Consider the following 20,723-nt stretch of genomic DNA (forward strand, 5'->3'; position numbering starts at 1 on the left):
GTAGTGGACCATCAAAGCCGAACCTCTCCCCTCCACCTCTGCCCTCGATAAAAGCAGCACCTCCCTCTTCCTCTCATCTTCTAACACACTCTAAATCAAGGGGGACTCTTTCCACTCAATACAGGAAGAGAGCCGGAGCACAGACAGGGCCTGTGTGTCTCAGTCAGTTTGGGTGAATGTGTTATGACAGAAACCATTATCAAGTTTGGCCCTCTACAACGCTGATGTCATCCTGTGTGACTCAGACACACAGATTTGAGAAAATGTGTCTTTTTTTCGGGTTGATGATGATGTCACAGCGATTCTTTAAACTGATTGTGCTGCATCAGGTGTTATATGCAGCTGAGACCTTAAAGTCCTTTTAATTACCACAAAGTTGTGTAACCTACTTGGTGTTAAGGATATCTCCTAAGATGGCGATGGCAGTGGCATAACCACTGGAAAGCATATAATTGCGCCCCCTGCTGCTTGTCCTGGCTTATTCATCTCTAATTATCACCCCGGAGACCAGAAAGATCTTTTCCTCTCTGACAAGCTGTCTGAAAAAGAGCACAAACCAGCCAAGCAGGTCTTTCACATGATCTGCTCCTAAAATAGTCCACATTCAGCTTAACAAGTTGTAAAAACGGGACAGAACTATTACTCTCTGCTTCACCGTGGAAGTTTTAAGGCTACCATGTGTTTTACAAACTCTCACATGACTCACATGAGGATCTATCAAGACCCCAACCAACATGTTTTTCAGGTTCTTTTTATTTATATATATTTTTTTGGAAACCTGTCTTTTCCCTTATTCTCAAAATTCAATCTACAGCACAAAGTGGGTGTTTTGCTATGTTTGGAGGTGTGCAGAATATTGATTGTTCACCCACAGTCATTAAAGAGACAGGAGAACGTGGCCATGGCACCTCTGGGACTGAGTAGGAGAAAAGAGAGAATCGGCCCATATAAAACCCATAGAGGATGTTTATGAGAGCGTGGCGGAGGAGGAATGTCAGCCTGAGAAGGAAACGCTTTGCACTGTGGTTTTACCAAAACCACTGAAAACAAGACTCATGATGGTTGTCCTATCTCTACAGCTGGTGACACAATCAACAACGCCTGTCTGTGTGTGTGCAGAATGAGTGACTTGAGTGGGATCTGCATACCAAAGCATGGGTTGTGTTTTTTCCTGTGTGAGAATGCATGTGCAGTTTGAGCCTGTGCAGAGTGCTGTGTGGCTCAGATGTGTGTAGGTGGGCTGAGTGGGAGCGCTGGGAGACTGAAGATGCTCTAGTCTGTTTCTCATAAAGCGAATAAGACTGCCTGGGCAAACGAAGCAAAAATTGTGTTGTTCTTTTGTGATTCAAACAACCTCACTGCAATAAAGGAAGACCTTAAAAAGTATTGAAAATATCCAACAGGTGCTCACATCACTCGGTGGTGTAGCTGTTTATAGCCATGCACTTGTTGATAAGATGAAAACATTTTATAGCTATATGCAACCAGGCTCTGCAACTGCACACACTTCTTTAAATGGCTCTATCTAATAGCTATTATTATGATTAAAAACACGATTCATTTGTCTGGTGTAATTGGCAGTTGTAAATATGAGAAACGCTGTTTTATGTTATGAATTATTCATGAGATTCGTTGTGCAAGAGAGCCACACGGGAGACAAAACACTGCCTCAGCCTCATGGAAACTGCTCTCTCCAATTAGCAGCCTTGCTTATGTTGCAGTGACAAAAGAAAAAAAGAGCAGCTTTGGCTGCTGTTATGTGGTACACAAATCTCAACTTTACCACTGAAGAATAGAAACGGGGGTAACAGATGACATAAAAGGTACAGTTTGGAAAAAACAGATACTTAATCTGGATTAATGAAGTTTAAAACAAACATTTCTCTGTATATTTAAGGTGGATTTATTAGTGTAATGACATGACTCTACAGCAAAGTTCAGCAAGATACTATTCAATTAGATATAAAGCATGATGGCTTTTTGACAGTGAAATTTTACACACCTGATTTTAACATACAAGTCAAACTCACCAACACAACAACGGAGCATATTGAAGCAATGTCTCATAAAGTTAAACTGTACCAAATGCATCTGTAAAGAAAAAAGTGTAATAACTGCATGCTTACTGTTCTGGAAGATCAGATTTATAGAAAATGCTTGAAAAGGTGAAAAGAGAACCTAGTTATTATGCGGTCAAAAAGGTAATCGAGGTGCAATCTGAATTGAGTAACTTAGAATGAATAGAACATACATAGCTACTTGTCTTTTGGTGTTTTAATCATTTTTGTAAGCAAGTCAAATAGGTAAAGAATAGTCAAGATACAAGCACATCATAAACAATGCAAAATAACAAATAATTGAAGCCACTAAATACGCAAAGTCTAACGCTGATGCATACAAGGTTTATACACAGATGGTATGAACGGATCCATCCAAAATAAGCCCTGTTTAGCATTTAGAGGACATTCATTTTCACATTCACAGATCATCATCTAAAAACTAGCACACTACCAGAAGTTTCACAAGTACATGCAGTGAGTTGCAAATTCTGGGTCAAAGACATCCGTACTGATGAGACTGCTGAAGAAGCAGAGAAGGAGTGTTAAAGTTCACAAAATTCACATAACACACCCTCAAAACGGTTCATTTTCTACTGCTAATTTGTGTCGAAAAAGAAAATGCCTCCTGGGGTAAAAAGGTGTGTGCCTGAAAGCCAGCCCAGCCAGCTTCTGTCAACCATCTTCCGCTACCTTGCTTCCCCTTTTTCTCTTCATCCAGGTCAGGACAGGGGCGTCACTGCTCTGGCACAGATGTGTCGTCGCTCTCTACTGCCCCCGATCCTCCTGTCTCTAAAAACAGAAACAGGCAAGGCGTAGTTAAACACTGCATAGCCTGGAAAAAAAAAAAAAATCTGTCGTCAAGGTTAAAAGCTCCAGCGTACAGCCACAAACTGTAAGGTTACTTGTGGGTGGATCTATTATAAAAACACACTTGAAAACTTTATATCAAGTTGCTACTGAAGAAGAATTTATTTTCTAAGGAGGTGAAACTTTCCATGACGCACATACTTCTTTGTCAAATCAATTCTTAAGTTTTAAAGTGTTTTGCAACGCTGAGAACTTGGCTGACATAACCGATAAGTTCAAAAACCTAGTTCTGTTGTGAAAAGGGGTCTCCCCCAATGGGAGGGAATGCATGGTTCCAGGCGGACAGGTCCATTAATTCTGCCTAGCACACTCTGAAGCATATACTGTACCCTAATGCACCTGGAGCTATTAATACATCTCCTACATAAGGATGCAAGGCAGCCAGCAACTGGGTTAGGGAGAATCATTGACGAGCATCCCTTGTGTCAGCCACATCCCCAAAGAAAATGTCGCTTTGTCTTATCGGAAAAGCTGAAATCTTGAGCGCTGGGAGTCTTATTTCTAAAAAATACACCTATCTGGTTAACATGTTTTAGAAAAAAATAGCAGATTTGACTGGATATATGATGTTTTTCCGAGTAAAACGCTACACTGTTTTATACTATGAGGCCTTTGTTTACTTTTGTTCTTTTCAGAGATAAAAAATAAAGCATAAAATCTAATCTAAGTGCAACCTTTGCTTGTGTTGAAACAGTAGACGCCCTCAGGAGAAAACAGCGAAACATCTCTGGACTAAAAACTGAATTCTGAAACCATTTTCTTGTCCACAGTTGTACTAGAAAAACATGTTTACCAATGTGAGAATGCAACTTGACATTTCTCCGGTGAACTGAACTCTGACAAACATCTTTTCTCTCTCCAGCGATTTAACGGCTCATCTCCAAGCAGATTCCTTCATAAGACCTTTAACAGTATAATTAATTGAGAGATCCAATCATCTGTTGCCGTACACCCTATGGGGTAATTAAATGAGTCACTCAGTTATGTATTGCATTAATCACACTTTGGTAACCCATAAGGGGCTCTAATAGGTGTATTTAATTATGTATAGCTTTTTAAATGCTTTCTCCCCCTAGTAGCGTGTACAGTGGTAAATCAGTTAGAGAAAAGGTTAGAGTCACTAAATGTTCCTTCTATCATCAACAACATGCAGAACAACTAACTTATCTTGCTTATATAATATCTTAAAATGCTTTATATCAAAATGTAACTTAAGCTCTCCATCGCTTACCTTAAGCGCACCTCCTGATGGGAGCCTCTGTTACAGTCACTAGCCATAATGCCCTCTTTAACGGCATTATGTGACCTCTACTCTTATCCCCTACACCACTGACCTGCGTCCCCCTGGCTGCCGTTGAGCACATCCCCAGTGCTGCTCACCTCCTCCCCTTCCGCTTTGTCCTCCGGCTTCATCTTCTTACGGGTCATGTGCCCACGGAAACCAGCCTGGATCTTGGCGGCGGCCCTGTTGGCCTCTGGGTCGTCCAGTGGGATGTCCATGATGTCCTCCTCCTCCTGGGGCCGGCTGCACTCCTCCTGCAGAAAAGGAACAGAAAGTAGTAGTCTATCACAGAAGGGTAGCATATTACATGATCATATGATGTTTTTTTTCTGGAACATTGGTGGAAAAATCTCAACAGATTGCGATACCATATTTTGTTAACTGCATACGCTACAACACAATCTTTTAGACAGCGGGGAGTGTGCGCTCGTTGCAGAGTGGCTCAGCCTGATTTCAAGACTTCAGCAGGGCTCTCAGGAGGTCACTAACCCACATTGCCTCCTTTTTTCCTCTCCCCTTCTCTTCTTGTCATATAATACATTGATGTCTGAGTCAGTCTATTCTGTAATGAATCACCATCATGTCTGCTGTGGGGGGGTTTTATGATGGAAAAAGGGTTTTTACAGTTTTAAAGAAAGCCATAAAATTGCACATTTGGCAGACTTATTGATTCCCAAACTGAGCAACAGTCAATGATGAGAAAATCTTTGTTCATAAACAATGAAAGCAGTGAGCTTTTGGCAAGAAACAAGGTTGGTGTAAAAGATGGCTTTAACGACAACAATTGATTTATAACTTATTCTGTCATATAGTATGTGGTTATGCTTAGGATGTGTTTCTTTCAAGATTTTTTTTTTTTTGCAACCCAGGCCAAAAGAGGATGACCCAGCAAAAATGACGCTGTAGTCAACAGCAGCAGCTCGCAGAGTGACTGAAAGCACAGAATCCACTGTCCCAAAGGAAACATGGGGTGGGCGGGAAAGAGATTCTGGCTTGTCATTAAGTGTCGGTGGAATAGCGCCAAGGCTGTCGACAAGTTATGTAAACACCAATTCAGATTCTGTGGCGAACGCATATCAGCTACACCCCGTGCTTTGCTTATAGAAACAGATTGACATTTCACACAAAGGCAGCCCACAGAACGAACCCACTGCCATCCCACTGCCTTGGTGAAGCAGTGCATCATGTCTCCAGTGAAACCCCTCCAGTGTAGGAGTGTGACCACCCACCTGTTCAGCCAGCATTCATTAGCCTCTCTGTCTGACTGCTCACTGAGCAGCCAGAATCCAGCTTTTTTTTTTTTTTTTCAACACCAGCAGAGATGCAGGACTGCTGCACTGTATTTTGCTGGCTACACACCTCCTCGGGAGTCTTATTGTTTTTGTTGCCTCAGGGTCCTTAGACTTGATTTGACACAAATTGATTTGAAATATTCTGATGCAAATCTCATGTAATATGATGCACCTATGGTGAAAATAGCTTTAAAAAGGTGTGAAATGTGACTCAAAATTTAACATGTGTGGATCAATAGGATCCAGATTCATAACATAATTTTTTTTTTTTTGTAAAAAACAAAAAACAAAAATACACATGGCAGTTTGAGGGCAATCAATCACTAGTAAACACTATTAGGAACAAACAAACTGAATTACCAAATTGACCAAACTGATTGGTGGTTAAAAATGCAAAAATAAATGTTGTAAAAAAGTTAATGTGAAGCTTCTACTTACATTGTGACAGTCCATGTCTTACACTCAGAGATGACTTCAGTCTTCAGGTGAGCTGACCTAGTATGACTTGTATGCCTCGATTTCTATGTAGACCAAGCAAAGCTCTCTTTAAATGAGTCTCCGGTATAATACAGATGCCCCACTGGCTCTTACTAACAATCACTGTATGTTCAGTAACACCCGCTCACGCACAGAGTGAGAGAGAGACATACAGTCACTGAGAGAGGAAGAGAGAAAGAGGGAGGGAGGGAAAAAGAGACCTCCTACAAACATGACAGCATGTGTTCTATCTTTTCAGTCCCATTAAGGCTGCTGACCTACTGTGTGCACATTAACAGGCGGCACACGCCCGAAAGACGTGAAGAAAAGTAACTAAAACAAATCTGTAGGCTTTTTAAGTGATATAAAGTGTGACGTTTTGACAGAAGTGAAACTAAAGAGCTATACAGTCCAGATATAAATTAGGAAACAACAAATTGGCTACCACATGCACTGAGCATCATAAAAAATTCACAAGTTTAAGTGTTACAACAATAAACTCCATAAATAAAAACAGATGACTAACTTAGAAATACTATGTAAAAGCCAGATGGCCATAAAACAATTATTGCTGACTTTCAAATTCTACTAATAGCGCGAAAATAAACCAGTGTAAGCATCTTGGACTGCTTTACACTAGGAGGTGTTATAAATTTATTAGAGGCAGAGTGAGCTAACAACCCTCTCCATCCCTCTGATCCCAGCTGGTATGGCCGCCCACACTCCTCTGCCAGCCTCAGAGACAAGACGTAGAGGGAGAGAAACAGAAAACGTCCATTTATCTGAGTTATATATCTGACATTAACGCTCTCCTGCTGGTTTAGCAACCATTCACACAATATGTTAAGTTATCCTCACGCCTGATTTCACAAAGCTGACTGGCTTTATCACTCAATTTTCTGTTAATTTGAGAAACGATTTCCACTGTGTAGTTTTAAATTTACTGCAATCAATCGTGACAGTCTGCTCATAATGGGCTTCATCATTAATGTGACACAATATTTATTCTTCCATGATGGTAAGAGGGTAGGACCATCACTGTGTGCACTTTTAAACAGTGAGTTAAAGGCACAGAAATGACAATAAAAATATTAGACATGGCACCTGCAGCTAGGTCACTGTTAGAATAGGTGGCCTATATATTGTACAGTTTTGTGGTGGCCTTGTTTCGGCTGAAATAACTTCTAAGAGTATACAGAATAGCACCACACTGTATGTAAAAACCAGAAAGTGCCTTTTTCTGTTTAATCAGTCAGTTGGAAACTGCTATTAAAGGTAGATTACTGATACAGATGGTGCCTAGCAACTATCAGCATCACCATCTCCTATTAATTCCATGACGACACGAAGAGAGAGCAGGATGGTGAGGGGTTACTATGGTAACGTTCTTAGTACCCCTTCCTACACTCCCCTCCCTGTGTGTTTGGAGCCCTGTTGGTCCAGACAAATCAGACAAGGCTAACTGTGACAGCAGTAAAAATGTTAAATGTTAATTCACAAGACAAATTGTCCGCTCTTTCTTTTATGATGATAGATTACCGAAACAACTTTCAATCTGTGGAGGCTGTAGTGGCTCCCATGAGGAAAATGGATCCGGCACTAACAAAGCCACAGTATTACAGTTTTATGAGCATGCGGCAGAGCAAAAGCCTCAAACAGCATCTCGAACATGCCCGTATATACACAAAGACACAGATTGTGGCGAATTTAGAGACAAAAAATATAATTTTTGCACATTTCACTTTCAATGATTGTGATCACAGCCCTCTCGATGACATTCAAAGTTTATCAGAGCAACCACCATCCAGAAAATGAACTATTTCGGAGATATTTTCAATCACATACCCCTAGAGAGTGCATGGGGGAAAAAATGAGGGCCTCTGTTGATCAGATTCGTCCTTGAAGGGTTTATTTATATAGGCTACCTGAGACAGGAATGGGAGCAAAGCAGACTGGAGCAAAAGACACCTCAGTCTCAAATGGTATGAACATTTATTCTCAGCCTGCTGACACAAGTGGAGGAGATGTGGTGAGTAGCAACAGCCAATAGTGAAAGAGGCATATAGATCGTTTACTTTAAGTGTAGAAAGTAGCGTAGAAGTCCTGCATTTAAAACTTGGGATGCACCGATCCGACTTCTTCAGTCCCGAAACCGATACCTGGCCTTTGACTTTCAGCTGATACCAACTACTGATCCTACACCAGTATTTAATCAATAAGCTGGACTGCATGTAAGCTGTTATTTTTTTTAAAAATAGTAAATTAAGCAACAGCAAATTGGTATAAAAGTCACTTAACAAAGTTTAAACCTTTTAAATGCAGCAACAAACTTGAACTAGTACCAAACCTAAAAGTGCTCTTGCAGAATGGCCCATTTCAGAACAAGATTAATTATATTATTGGATTATAATCATTCATACAATGTTGCTGGTAAAGATTGAGCTAATGTTATTTATTTTTATATAATACTTCAGAGTAGTTTTACCTATAATAATATATTCATATATTTGCCTCCAAAATTACTCAAGAAAAGTAAAAAAAAAATACCTTAAAAGTATACTTAAGTACAGTACTTGAGTAAATGTACCCCCCTGTGTTCCACCACTGGCAACATAGTATATTATATTCAATACAAGATCATATATGGCAATAAAAAAATAGTATATTATCAGCTATTTTCCCACTCCAATAATGTTCATCTATAGTGTTAATGTATCTAAAAATGGTAAAATATGTTCCATCATTGATGCATATATTGTGTATTGAGAAGAAACCTTAAACTTTACCTCGTCACCATTCGTGCCTTCCGGCTCTGTTGAGTCCTTTTCAGACCCAAGTGGTCTCTCCTGTCCTTGGAGGTCTGCAGCAGGAGGATCTGCTCTGTGAGTGGGGCTGTTGCTGCCCTCCTCACACATTGCATCACTCTGCTCTTGTGTTTCAGAATCAATCTTTCCTTCTTCTATAAGTTCCTCTTCTTCTGAACCTCTCTCCTTTGATGTGACCTCTTTTCCTTCCACCGTGTCCTCTGGCTGGGACTCTACAGGTGTTCTCCGACTCTCCTCGTTCTCCTCTGGGAGTCGTTGTGCCTCGAAAGTTTCACTCTGGGCCTCCGTTGCAGCAGTTGATGAATTTGACTGGCTAACATGTGATGGATGCTTTTCTGCACCACCACCATCAATATCTTGTTCCTCCATCTCACTATAACCTTCTGTATGTACGTCCTCTTTGTCTCCTCCAACTGTGTATGTCGCCTCGTCTTCTTTGAAGTCAGACTTTGTTGCTTTTTCAGAATCCTCACTCTGGTGAAAATCGCGTTCACTCATCTCCTCATTATCTTCATTTTTAGAACCAGTTTCATCCTCTTGGTTCTCTTCGTCTGCCTCGGTGGTGGGCTGATGTGATGAGCTGATGGTTTTAACACCTTCAGGCGTCTCATCATCATCACTATCATTCAAATTAGAATCGTTAATGACCACCTTCTCCTTAATTATGTCAGATATCTCGTGCTGACTTTCCATATCATGCCCTTCAGAGTTAATTTCCTTTTCAACTCCCATCATTTCGGGTTCATCATGGTCTTCTGCACTAGATATATTTTGGTCAGTAACATCTTTGGACACTTCCTCCTGTTGCATTTCTAACATCTTAGTCTGTAAGACCTCAACTGAGCCCTCATCCTCTGGCTGTTTCTCCTCAAACTCGTTAATCTCCTGAGCCTCTGGAACATCATCAAAGCTAATCTCAACCAAGGAATCCTCCTCTGGTATAGCATTACTGTCTAAAACACCCTCTATAAGAGCTAAACTTTCATGTATTTCCCCAGAAGAAGCCTCAGTCTTTGTTCCTTCCTCCTCCTTTGTCTTTTCTACCTGATCTTCTGCTTCTTGTTGATTGTTCTCAGGGGTTTCAGATCGAGATAATGATGATTGTACAAAAGTTTCCTCATCTTGGGGTTTTAAGCTATCGTCATCATCTTTATCAGTGGCTCCATCCACTGTTCTCTCTGTACCTTCAAGCTCTGCAGCACACACATCCACATCAGCTAGCCCAGAATATGGAAAGATCCCCAGTGGTTCTTCAACGTCAGTATTTTCCTCTCCTTCTGAGTCTTTAATCTCTTCATCTACAGCTGCAGTCTCTGGTTTATCACCTTCCTCATCTTCTGCCGTTCCTAACTCCTCAGCACACACATCTACATTTGAAATCCCTCTGAATGATAAAAAGTCAGTAGGCTCTAACTCAGACTGAGGTATATCTTGGTCTGGAGCAGAGCTGCTATCTTTTCCATTAGCTGTCCTGTCAGCTTGATCAAATGTAGTTATTTTTGGGTCCCTCTCTTCCTCTGTCCCACTCAGCTCATCTGCCTGTACATCTGCAGCTTGGGGCACGTCGACTGATTCATCTTCTGAAAGTCTCTTTTCCATTGAAATAATGTGTCTCTCTGTAAAATCATGTTTTTCTTCTTCTTCTTCTTCTTCTTCCTCTTCTTTTTCGTCTTCTTCTTCTTCGTCTTCTTCTTCTTCCTCTGTGCTTTCAGTTAAATTAATCTCTTCAGAGACATTAGGTTGTGTGGTGGAAACATTTGAGGCTTCTGCTGAATGACTGGATTCATCCTCAGTTTGGGACACATGTGATTGTTCTCTAAAAAAGTGCCAATCAAAATGAAAGACTTAAGGTGAGGATTGTTTGATTCAACAATTCAACTAGGAGACAATTTAAGTGATATGTCTTTGAAATATTACAATTCATAATGCGTCTGTGACTCTCATTCAGCAGTTGGTGGCTTCCTGTCATTCAGTCTTGCTCTTTTTTCTCACCCTCAACATTGCAAACGGAAAGTTTTTGTACTACTGAGCTTCTCTTTAACTCTGGGCCATTTCCAGATTTCTTGTGCACAATGTTTTGCTTAAGGGGTATTTTACATTGAGCTGTCTGGAAAGTTGAAGCAGGACTATTCTATTCATATTCTTAAGTAATTATCACAAGTTACTGTATATTCTAAGAACATCTGTAAAAAGAAACATTTACACAATGACCTCAGATGTTAAGCATAAAGTCTTGAACAGTAACAATATAATATTTTATTGTAATTCTCATTATTTCTTTGCTTGGCTCTTGGCACTTTTCTTTCCCTCATGTCTCATCCTCTCCCTCTGCTGCTGACCTTCCTGGCTGCTGATAGCACATAAGGTGAGACTCACTTTGAAATGGTCATCTCTGTTGCAGGCTCTCTTTCAGGACTAGGCTGTTGGGGGGAAAAAACAAAAAACAACAAATGTGTAATGGTGAATAATCAATACAGACATATTGATAAACAGAGGAAAGATTTATGATGGCAGTATTGATTGTGATAAAGTACCTCAGTAGCCTTGAATGCATGGTTGTTGTAGAATCTATCTTCCAGTTTAGCGGCCCACTCAGCGGGGTCCATGCCAGTTTCTACAAGCAATAAATAAATAAAATACATAACAAATCAATAACAACAGTCGAGGCCGGCTCTACGCAGGGGCAAGAGGGGGCCGAGCCCCCTTAAATAAATGTCTTGCCCCCTCAAATCAAGATTTTAGTAGTTGAGAAAGCACATTTTAATATACTCACAAAATTAATATACATTACAATTTAACAAAATTATCTGCAGTAGCGGAAAAATCCGCCGAAAAAGGGACACAAGATACACGATTGTTGGTTAAAATCTGTATGAAGGATGTTTTATTTTATTTTATTCATTTATTTTATTTTTATTTTTCAGTTTCCCCCCTGAGGGATTGCCACCTTATTGTGGTCAGGGGGTTTGCATGCCTCAGTGACCTTAAGAGCTAAACCAGCAGGAGCTTAGTCTGGACAGGTCTGAAGGTAGAGGCCTGACAAAGTGTAATCCACTTCTCCAGGTTGGGGTTGGACACATAGACCCCTTTCAATGAAAAATGCATCATTACTGTAACGTGAGGGTTCGATGTGTGGTGGTTGGATCTCACTTTATAAGAAGAGACAGCAAGATGGAGACAGGTGACTTTCTCAAACAGCCTTTTTACTCAGTCACCAAACTTCAATACAACTTCACTTCCTGGTTTCTCACATCCCACCAGACTCAATCAACCAATCAGAAGCCAGTCCTAAACTGTCTTAAAGATGCAGCTGCAAACATTCAACATGTAAATAATAAATGTGCAACATAAATACACAAACAACCAATTGATGAAAATGATAACATTGTAAAAGCATCTTTTAGTAAATTAACTCAAATATAAATTATATTAACTTCTGAACCTTACATTTGTCATAACCCGGCTCCTAGGCTATGACAAATATGGAACAGGACACAAAGGATGTCTAGAAAATAATGAATTTATTAAACTAACTTAAACAACCAAGGTAATAAGTACAAATATGAAGTGTGTAAGTCAGTAACATCAGTAATGTAAGTGTGGATGTGTGAGCAATATGAAGTGGAAATGTTAAAAGTGGAAACAAAGCAGAAACCAAACAAAGACAAAATGCTGCTGGCAGGATGCAGCCCAGAGAGAGACCAGAGAGAAAGAGCCGCCTTGACTTTGGGTTTTTATGCTTTAAGGAGCGCATGAACCAGGTGCTCCCAATCTGCTATGTGTTGATGGTGCCTTCAGGGACACATGGGAGAAACAACTGTCAACCACATCATCAGCACCTCAACACTAGACGGGGACCGTCACACATTACTATAAGCACAGAAAAAAAAGTGCTGGAGCATGATATGTCCACATGGTGCCCCCTTCACATTTCTGACTGCCCCCTCATACATGCTGCCTAGAAACGGCCCTGACAACAGTATTTTAGCAGGTAATTACATGTAAAATTACCTTCTCTTTGTTTGAGTAGAGCTTCAAAGTAAAGTGCAGCATATTTAGGGATGTCTTCCGGCTGGTCTCGCAGGACTTCTCTGGCCAGCCCCTCCAGGACGGTACCAAATCCTCGTGGGACCCGCAGGTTAGTGTTGGAAAAAGGTACTGACATTTTTTTAAGAAACACCGGGACGATAACTTCCGTGACAGCTGAGGATAACTGACCGGGAGAAGTCGAAGTTTTTCCTTATTTCTTTCCTAAAAGAGAGAAGCTTGCTAGTCGCTTACACGCTCCTTAAATTGCTTAAATATATACTTAACATGATTTAGAACATGTTTTGTTATTAGTTATACGTGTTACCGGAAGTTACCTGTACTTCGCATCCACCTTAACTTATGACCGTTTTGGCTAGCAACAGTTAGCTACTGTGTTTTGTTTTTAACCGTTACCAGGCAACAGTTGTAACTACGGACACCGAGAAGGCTCAAACGTCATGAAACTCACAAGAAAGGTCAGGTCATTCTTGAAAAAGAGATTTTAATCTCAATGAATTTTACCTGGTTAAATAAAGGATATTGATTGATTGATTGATTGATTGATTGAAAGAAATGCTTTATTGAATATTAATGCGGGTCCATTATAAACATAGAGTAAAACAGTATAATACGTACAAATAAAATGGCATCACTTGATGAAAAAAAATGCAACGTGTAATTAGCATGTATATCTGAAACAAGACATGAGTTTTTCTGCTGCCTCTCCTCCTCCAGCAGCAGTGAGCTCAGTCAGGCATATGTGATGACTGCATACTCCGAGTTGGTGCTCATCTTGCGGCTGACCTCTCTGGGCTGGGGGACATGCAGCCAGTCAGCTGACCGTGAGGCCTGCAGGTGAGATCTCGATTCATCTCCCCACCACTGCTGCAGAATCAGAATCAGAATCAGAATCAGTTTTTGCCATGAAGGTTTTAAAATACAAGGAAGTTTCTATACTGGTGCATAAGAACAAACAAAGTAGGCCTACTAAAATATAAATGGAGAGTAAGGCAAATTCTGCGAGAAAACGAAAACAGCAGCATTTAGAACAGAGGTGTCAAACTCAAATACACAGTGGGCCAAAATTTAAAACTTGGACAAAGTCGCGGGCCAACATTGATATTTATTGAAAAAATTGACCTAAACAAGTTCAAACGAAATGGAACAAGCAAAGCTTGATATCACTTAATATTGCAAACATGCAAAATCGAATATCAAATAAAACAAACAAACACATCAATGGCATTCATTTCTTAAATAAAATTTAAATAAAAATCGTATGTCCCTTTATTTTATATACGGCCTTCTTTAAATTTAAATTTAACAGTAATCTTTTTCCACAGGCTAAAAATAAATGTAAGAATAAAATAACAATAATAAACCAAATGACTAATAATAATATCCTTCAATGAATGTGCAACCATTCAAGCCTTGGACTAGCAAGAAAAAGTGCATAAAGACAACTTTAATTGTTGCTCAGTTTGCTAGACACTGATCTACTGTGTTCAAGCCAAAACACGAGAAGAGCATTCTGGGATTTGTAGTATTATTTGCGCTGTATGATACCGGCGGGCCAGCTCTGGTTGTCATTTGGTATTTCCTCGCGGGCCAAATATAATTATATTGCGGGCCAAATTTGGCCCACGGGCCAGAGTTTGACACCTCTGATTTAGAAAATAAAAAGAGTATAAAAAGTCAACATACAGCAATATAAACGGTAGAAACAATACGTACAAATATAATTATATAAGTTATACAAACTTTCCAGGAGTGTGCAAATGTAAGACAGGAAGAAAAACTCATGCAACATGTTGGGAAAGGCATTTATGCTCTCTCATGCACTCTTTAATAATCAGTGGTGTAATGTAACTAAGTGCATTTACTTGTTCTTTAGTAGGAATTTGAGGAACTTGAGTATTTCCCTTTTATGCAGCTTTCTACTTGTACTCCACCACATCTCAGACACATACATTTTACTGCACAGTGGTATTTGACAGTGGGATATTAGCACAATGACCTGAATATCTATTTCACTACTGTTAAATAAATGATCAATGATACTAAAAGATAAAACTGTTTTTATTAAAGTGACAGTAACCACTTATTTTACTCAAAAACAATCTGTAGGTGTGTAAACCAACATGGAAATCAATGACAATAACAAAGTAAACCATAACCTGGTGAAATTTAAACAATATATCCAATTAGTTGTCTAGGTACGCTAACTAAGTTAATATAATTTATCCTTCCTCCCAGGCTTATAATAAGTGTAGAGGGTTATTCATGTTTATGGCCATTCTGTAGGCAGCGTATATGGTGCAGTTGAAGCACCATATTCAGAGATGCTTTTTTGTATTTAGTCTGTGCAAGTTTAAATTGTGATAAGAGAAGATATGAAGAAAAATATTAGAAGACTTTTTATTTGAAGTTTCTTGTTTGGCAACCCCATAGTGACAGATGCACACCAAGCACAGGAGCTCCTTACTTTCCCTAAGCCTCGAGCTGTCTATAAAGCATAGCCAAGTTACTGCTCATTCATTTAAGCTGATATATTCTGGATATTTGGTCTGCCTCCTTGTAAACCAACAGCAGTTAACTATAAGAGTTCATCATAACTGTCAACAAACTACAAACTGTCTTCATACACTTTATTATAATTTATCAATATCTTTCATATTGTAATATAGTTTGGGCAAGCACCTTTCCTACTACACTCCATAGAATTTTGGTTCTTCAGAAACATTTTGTTAGGATGGCAACCCGATCTGAGTCACATGCCTCATCTGTTCCTCTTTCAGAAACTCCAAATACTTACTGTTCATGACATCAATATTTCTCAAATATGTGTTTTTATTTTTAAGGTACATTCAGATCATGAAAACTTTCCAAAGCACTTTAAGACTTATTTTAAATTTAATTCTCAGATTCACTCTTATTCAACGCGTCATTCTTTAGATCTTCATCCTCCATGATTTCTGACATGCAGAGGTCAATTTATTGTTCAATTTAGGGACCAAATTATGGAATACCTTTTCGCATCTGGCAAGGGACTCCATCTCTGTAAAATGCTTCAAAAGATGTCTAAAAGCTAATTCTAGTTCTAATTCACACACAAATACACTTTTTTAACATGTTCATTTTTGTTTTTGTTATTGTCATTATAACTTGTTGATGTTATACATTTGTTTTTTCTATTATCAGTTTATTTATTTCTAATAACTGACATTTTAGGTGGAGGCTTTAAATAAGCCCATCTGGGTTTTCTGCCTCTCCCTGCACTTTACATTATATGTTATCTTTGTCATTTTATGTAATTCTAACTGTGCAAATAAATAAAACCTAAAACCTAAAATAACATAATAATGTACCTACGTATATTCATGAATGTGATATACAGTTGCAAAGACTTTCAGTAAGATGAAAGTGATAAACACATTTACTCTGAAGTCTGGTCCCTCACCTCTTTTTGATCTCCGGGAGTCAAGTAGCCGATCTGAGTGAGTTCTGGTGTACTGACACCTCGGACAGTGATCATTATGTCAGCATATGGAACCTCAGTGTCACTCTCATTATCTGGGTGAAAGAAATTATACAATATATCAGTTATTATCAGTCTTGGTGTTGCAGACAGGGATTCTGTGTCATAGATAGATAGATAGATATACTTTATTTATCCCAAGCTGGGAAATTACAGTGTAGCAGCAGCATTACACACAGAGACAATGACAACACAATTAAATAAAAAAGAACAACCTAGGCATACTTCAAGCAATAAAATATAAAAATACAATAAAATACAATAAAAAATAAAGTGTCTAAAGAAGGAGTATGTATTAAGGAGTAGAATAGAATTCGAGTGCAGAATAAATATGAATATACAGTATAAAAATAATGAACAGGTGTGCATAAAAAACACATTAAGTGCATAGCAACAGTATGTAATGAACCAGACTATTATTTGTTATTGTACAGTGTGATGGCATGTGGAAGGAAAGATTTTTTGTATCTGTCCCTTTGACAGCGGAGCTGGAGCAGCCTGTGAGAGAAGGTGCTCCGCTATATATATATATATGTATTATATGTATTATACAGGGGTCATTTTACCTGGTGTAGGAATCCTCAAAGTCACTCTCTCACTCTGTGTTGACAGGGATCCTGGGAAACATGCAAGTAATGAATGGCATGACTGCATTTGAAAAGTAAAATTATTGCATTGGATTTTTTGCTTTAAACAGTTTTACCTTTAATTGCTGATGGAACAGGAGGTAGTGGTGAGCTGAAACAAGAATATACAAGAAAAGAACAAATTAAGAATTAGGTAAAAAAAAAACTCATACAGGTTCATCTCAATAAATTAGATTATCATAGAAACGTTTATGCATGTCAGTAATTCAATTCAAAAAGTGGAAATAACACATTATATAGATCCATTACACACAGAATGAAACATTTCATGTGTTAATTTATTTAATTTATTCTAATTATAATGATTATAGCTTATATTTAATGAAGGCCTAAAATTTGGTGTCTCAAAAACATTTTAATATTACAAAAGACCAATTTTAAAAAGTATGTTTAATATGGAAATGTTGGCCCCTGAAAAGTATGTTCATATGTCCATCTATATGCACTCAATACTTGGTTGGGGATATTTGACTTGAACAACTGGAAATTTACTTTTCCATCATATTCTAATGTATTGAGATGCACCTGTATTTTTAAAGGGTAATTGAACACAGATTGACCTAAATATTAATTCTTAAATTGTACTCACCCTGACCTGGTCACTACATGTTCCCCTGCAATGTGTGACACAATGATATTGAGATAAAATCAGGTGTACTTTCTTATTTATTTAGCTTTTACAGCAAATGCATGTGGACAGTTAAAAAATGTGTCATCACCTTTATCATTCCAGCTCTGTCTGTTCCGGTTCACACACAGGTAAACTGCCAAAACTGCAAGCACCATGGCAACAGCTACGGTAACTGCTGCTAAAATCTTAATTCCAGTAAATTCTCCTGTTAACATGGAAACAAGTATTAACTGTTGGATTGTATTTAATTGAAAGTGCTACTTCAACTTCAATCTCCCACATAGATGCACATAATTGATCACACCAACATTAATTAACTTAAAATTGTGCACTGCATCTCACCTCCACTCTGGTTAGCAGGCAGAGATGCTGAGAAATGTAAAGTATAGTATATATAAATACAAATGCATGAAAATAAGGTATAGTTTCAATGTAAAATATCTGATATAATACATTTTTTAACATTCAATGTCCTCACCATTTTTAGTTTCTCTCTTTGGTGTAACTGTCCAGTTTGGGACACTTGGATAAGGAATGGCTGAGAAAAAGAAAAAGAAAAAAGAAAAGAAATGAAACCCACTTCCAGCTTCTCCAACATCTATTTGCTTGTTACATTCATAAACAGTTGCAGGACACAAGTTATATCTTATATTGGTTTCCCTATAATTACCTGGAAGTTGCAGTAAAACAGTGAGTTCTGTTTTATGTGGAACATGAGGAGTATCTGAATCTTGTGTGTAGCAAGTGTAGTTCTTCTTGAGATCTTCAGTGGATACGTTTGTCAGTTGAAGAGAAGTTGTGCAAAAGCTGCCGTTTCTGAACGTCAGGAGACAGACAGGCTTGTCTGATGCTTTACTCCAACAGCCTCGAACAAATCCAGCGGAGCAATTGTATGTGCAGTTTAATGTTAGTGAGCCGCCCAACTCTACAGCCACAAATTCAACTGGCTCCTTCATATTGCCGCCGTTTACAACATCTGCGAAAAAAGGAAAACATTTTTTAATGAATGCTTTATTTCGGTTACAAAAAAACCCAAAGACAACAAAATAAAATCATGTTTTTACAAAAGAATCCATCAGACAGCAACCGAAAAAGGAATAGGCTGAAGCCCCACCAAAGGCTTATTTTTGCCTCTCCTGTACCATCTACATGTATACATTATATACATTACATTAACTGAATAATTCACATTGTTACAAAACACATTGTTAGCCTCATAGCATAATTGCCTAAGTCATTTTTTGGCCAAATTGTGATATCTGCCTAACTTTTCTCTCCTACCACTGCTGCATCTTTCTGCCTTATTGCCTATGTTCTCAGCCTATCAGAAGACTTGTTAGAGTCCAAAATCACTTTCTGCATTAGTCATCTCTTTGACTTAGGTATTTTTGCCGCTACATACAAACCAAACTACATTATTTATATGTAAGAGAAAAATTGCCTTAGACAGGGTATATTATGCCTAAGTCACTTTTATGAAAACGATGTGTTTAATTTTTTATGCAAACTTGTTCACACTTCTATTTGAACTTACTGTTACAATATCAATTAAAAATACCAATGGGCTTACTAAAAATTGTGTTTTTTCTTGTTTTCCGAAAACGTTCAAATATGACTTAGGCAAATATGCTATGAGGCTAACGACATGATACCTTAAACTGAAAAATCAAATTCAATCAAATTTCATTGTAACCCTTGATAATTTTAGACTTTAAAGTCTTCTTGAAAACTAACATTGAATTTCACATCTTTATTTCATCATTTCGTCCATAATTTTACACCCAAAACTGACACACATCTGTACTTGAGATTTTCAAAACAAGACTTTGTGAGTTTCAAACATAAGATATCAAACATATTTAAGTTATAAATCCCCTGCCTTAATTTAAACATTTTTTAATACAAACAGGAATTGACATGTTTACCACTCGAAACATAATTTCTAAGGTTTTGGAAGATACAATGTCCTGAAATTTTAATGTGTGTGATCTTCTAAAAAGCTGATTTGTGGAATCACGGTATCCAACTTCATTTATTATCCTGATAGCTCTTTTCTGCAGTTTAATTATTGGATCTAGGTTTGTTTTATATGCATTTCCCCAAATTTCAACACAGTATGTCATATAAGGCAACACAAGTGTAAAGTACAGCAAATGAAGGCAGTTCTTATTCAGTAGATCTCTTGTTTTGTAAAGGATAGAAATAGACCTGGATAATTTCTGTTTCATATATTTTAGGTGAGGCTTCCAACAAATTTTATCATCTATTATTACTCCCAAAAACTTTGTTTCATATACTCTTTTTCAACTAGAGAAAACTTTAGAGAAAAAACTTGTATAAATCGAGCATGTTTTTATGGTTTAGTGTATATATTTAACGCATATTTTGTAAAGTCTAATCCAATGACAAAGAATGTATATACTTTACCTTGTGTAATCCAAAAAAAGAGCAAAGTGAAGTGGACTGAAATCATCATTGTAATTCCTGCTGTCTCAAAACATGCAATCAAGTATCCTGTGCTCAAGTTGTTTGGTTAAGCTTGCAGCTGCAGAAAAATGCTGATATACCCACACAAATGCGCCAACCACTGGGTAAGGGTACAGGAAGTGGTGTACAACAGGATTCAGAGCTGTGTAAAAATAATTCATAATTTTCCATTCTTCCACCTGACTTCCTGCAAAGTACGGAAAAACATAATCTCAAACATGATGATAAACAAATGATATACATATTGAAACAAACACATTTCTCTATATGTTTTAATATTGTAAATATACATTTTCCATGTGGCTTGAAAAAAAAAAAAGCACATGATAATGTGGTTTTCATATATCTGCAGATGCACCATTGCAGCTCGATCTTTGCTCACAGAGGATGTGTCTGGCTTTCTTTTTCTACGAACATTGAATAATTTATTTTCCAATCCTCACACTCTGAAGACAAAAGGGGTCCTTTGTGATAAAGCCTTCAACGTTAGTGTGTGGATTCATTTAATTGATTCCAGAAATCCGTCTGATATTTTCTATCTGTCACATGTTTTTTTCTCTTTATAATCTTTAAATGAATTACACAAGT

The 20,723-nt window shown here is 38.1% G+C and overlaps 2 protein-coding genes and 1 long non-coding RNA gene across 4 annotated transcripts; all 3 read right to left on the reverse strand.

The window, feature by feature from the left end:
• Positions 1 to 1,887: 1,887 nt before the first annotated feature.
• Positions 1,888 to 6,687, reverse strand: LOC131969530 (neurogranin-like). Of its 2 annotated transcripts, none has more exons than XM_059330583.1 (3): positions 5,940 to 6,687; positions 4,262 to 4,463; positions 1,888 to 2,849 (listed from the first exon to the last, which is right to left on the reverse strand). In XM_059330583.1, exons 1-3 carry the CDS (start codon positions 5,952 to 5,954, stop codon positions 2,794 to 2,796), a joined length of 273 nt encoding a protein of 90 aa, XP_059186566.1. In that variant the 5' UTR covers positions 5,955 to 6,687; the 3' UTR covers positions 1,888 to 2,793. The 2 variants fall into 2 exon arrangements, with proteins under 2 accessions (XP_059186566.1, XP_059186565.1); XM_059330582.1 differs by having other exon boundaries at positions 4,308 to 4,463; positions 5,940 to 6,683.
• Positions 6,688 to 8,677: 1,990 nt separating this feature from the next.
• On the reverse strand, positions 8,678 to 13,263 carry LOC131970741 (histone acetyltransferase KAT6B-like). The gene is made up of 4 exons (XM_059332162.1): positions 12,815 to 13,263; positions 11,338 to 11,417; positions 11,180 to 11,223; positions 8,678 to 10,619 (listed from the first exon to the last, which is right to left on the reverse strand). Exons 1-4 carry the CDS (start codon positions 12,966 to 12,968, stop codon positions 8,678 to 8,680), a joined length of 2,220 nt encoding a protein of 739 aa, XP_059188145.1. The 5' UTR covers positions 12,969 to 13,263.
• Positions 13,264 to 13,608: 345 nt separating this feature from the next.
• Positions 13,609 to 16,964, reverse strand: LOC131969536 (uncharacterized). The gene is made up of 3 exons (XR_009394127.1): positions 16,937 to 16,964; positions 16,293 to 16,405; positions 13,609 to 13,714 (listed from the first exon to the last, which is right to left on the reverse strand). It is a non-coding gene; the product is annotated as an uncharacterized LOC131969536 (long non-coding RNA).
• Positions 16,965 to 20,723: the final 3,759 nt, after the last annotated feature.

The sequence above is a fragment of the Centropristis striata genome, chromosome 4, assembly GCF_030273125.1.
Source record: "Centropristis striata isolate RG_2023a ecotype Rhode Island chromosome 4, C.striata_1.0, whole genome shotgun sequence".
Taxonomy (NCBI): domain Eukaryota; kingdom Metazoa; phylum Chordata; class Actinopteri; order Perciformes; family Serranidae; genus Centropristis; species Centropristis striata.

What these genes read in the sequence shown, in the direction of transcription:
- LOC131969530 (XM_059330583.1), bottom strand. An exon ending in CGGCAGCCAGGGGGACGCAG is followed by an intron (nt 2,850 to 4,261) that starts GTCAGTGGTGTA and finishes TTCTGTTTTTAG; the next exon opens with AGACAGGAGGATCGGGGGCA.
- LOC131970741 (XM_059332162.1), bottom strand. Translation starts at nt 12,968, where the DNA reads ATGTCAGTACCTTTTTCCAACACTAACCTGCGGGTCCCACGAGGATTT. An exon ending in ATGCATTCAAGGCTACTGAG is followed by an intron (nt 11,224 to 11,337) that starts GTACTTTATCAC and finishes TCCCCCCAACAG; the next exon opens with CCTAGTCCTGAAAGAGAGCC. An exon ending in ACAGAGATGACCATTTCAAA is followed by an intron (nt 10,620 to 11,179) that starts GTGAGTCTCACC and finishes GCACTTTTTTAG; the next exon opens with AGAACAATCACATGTGTCCC.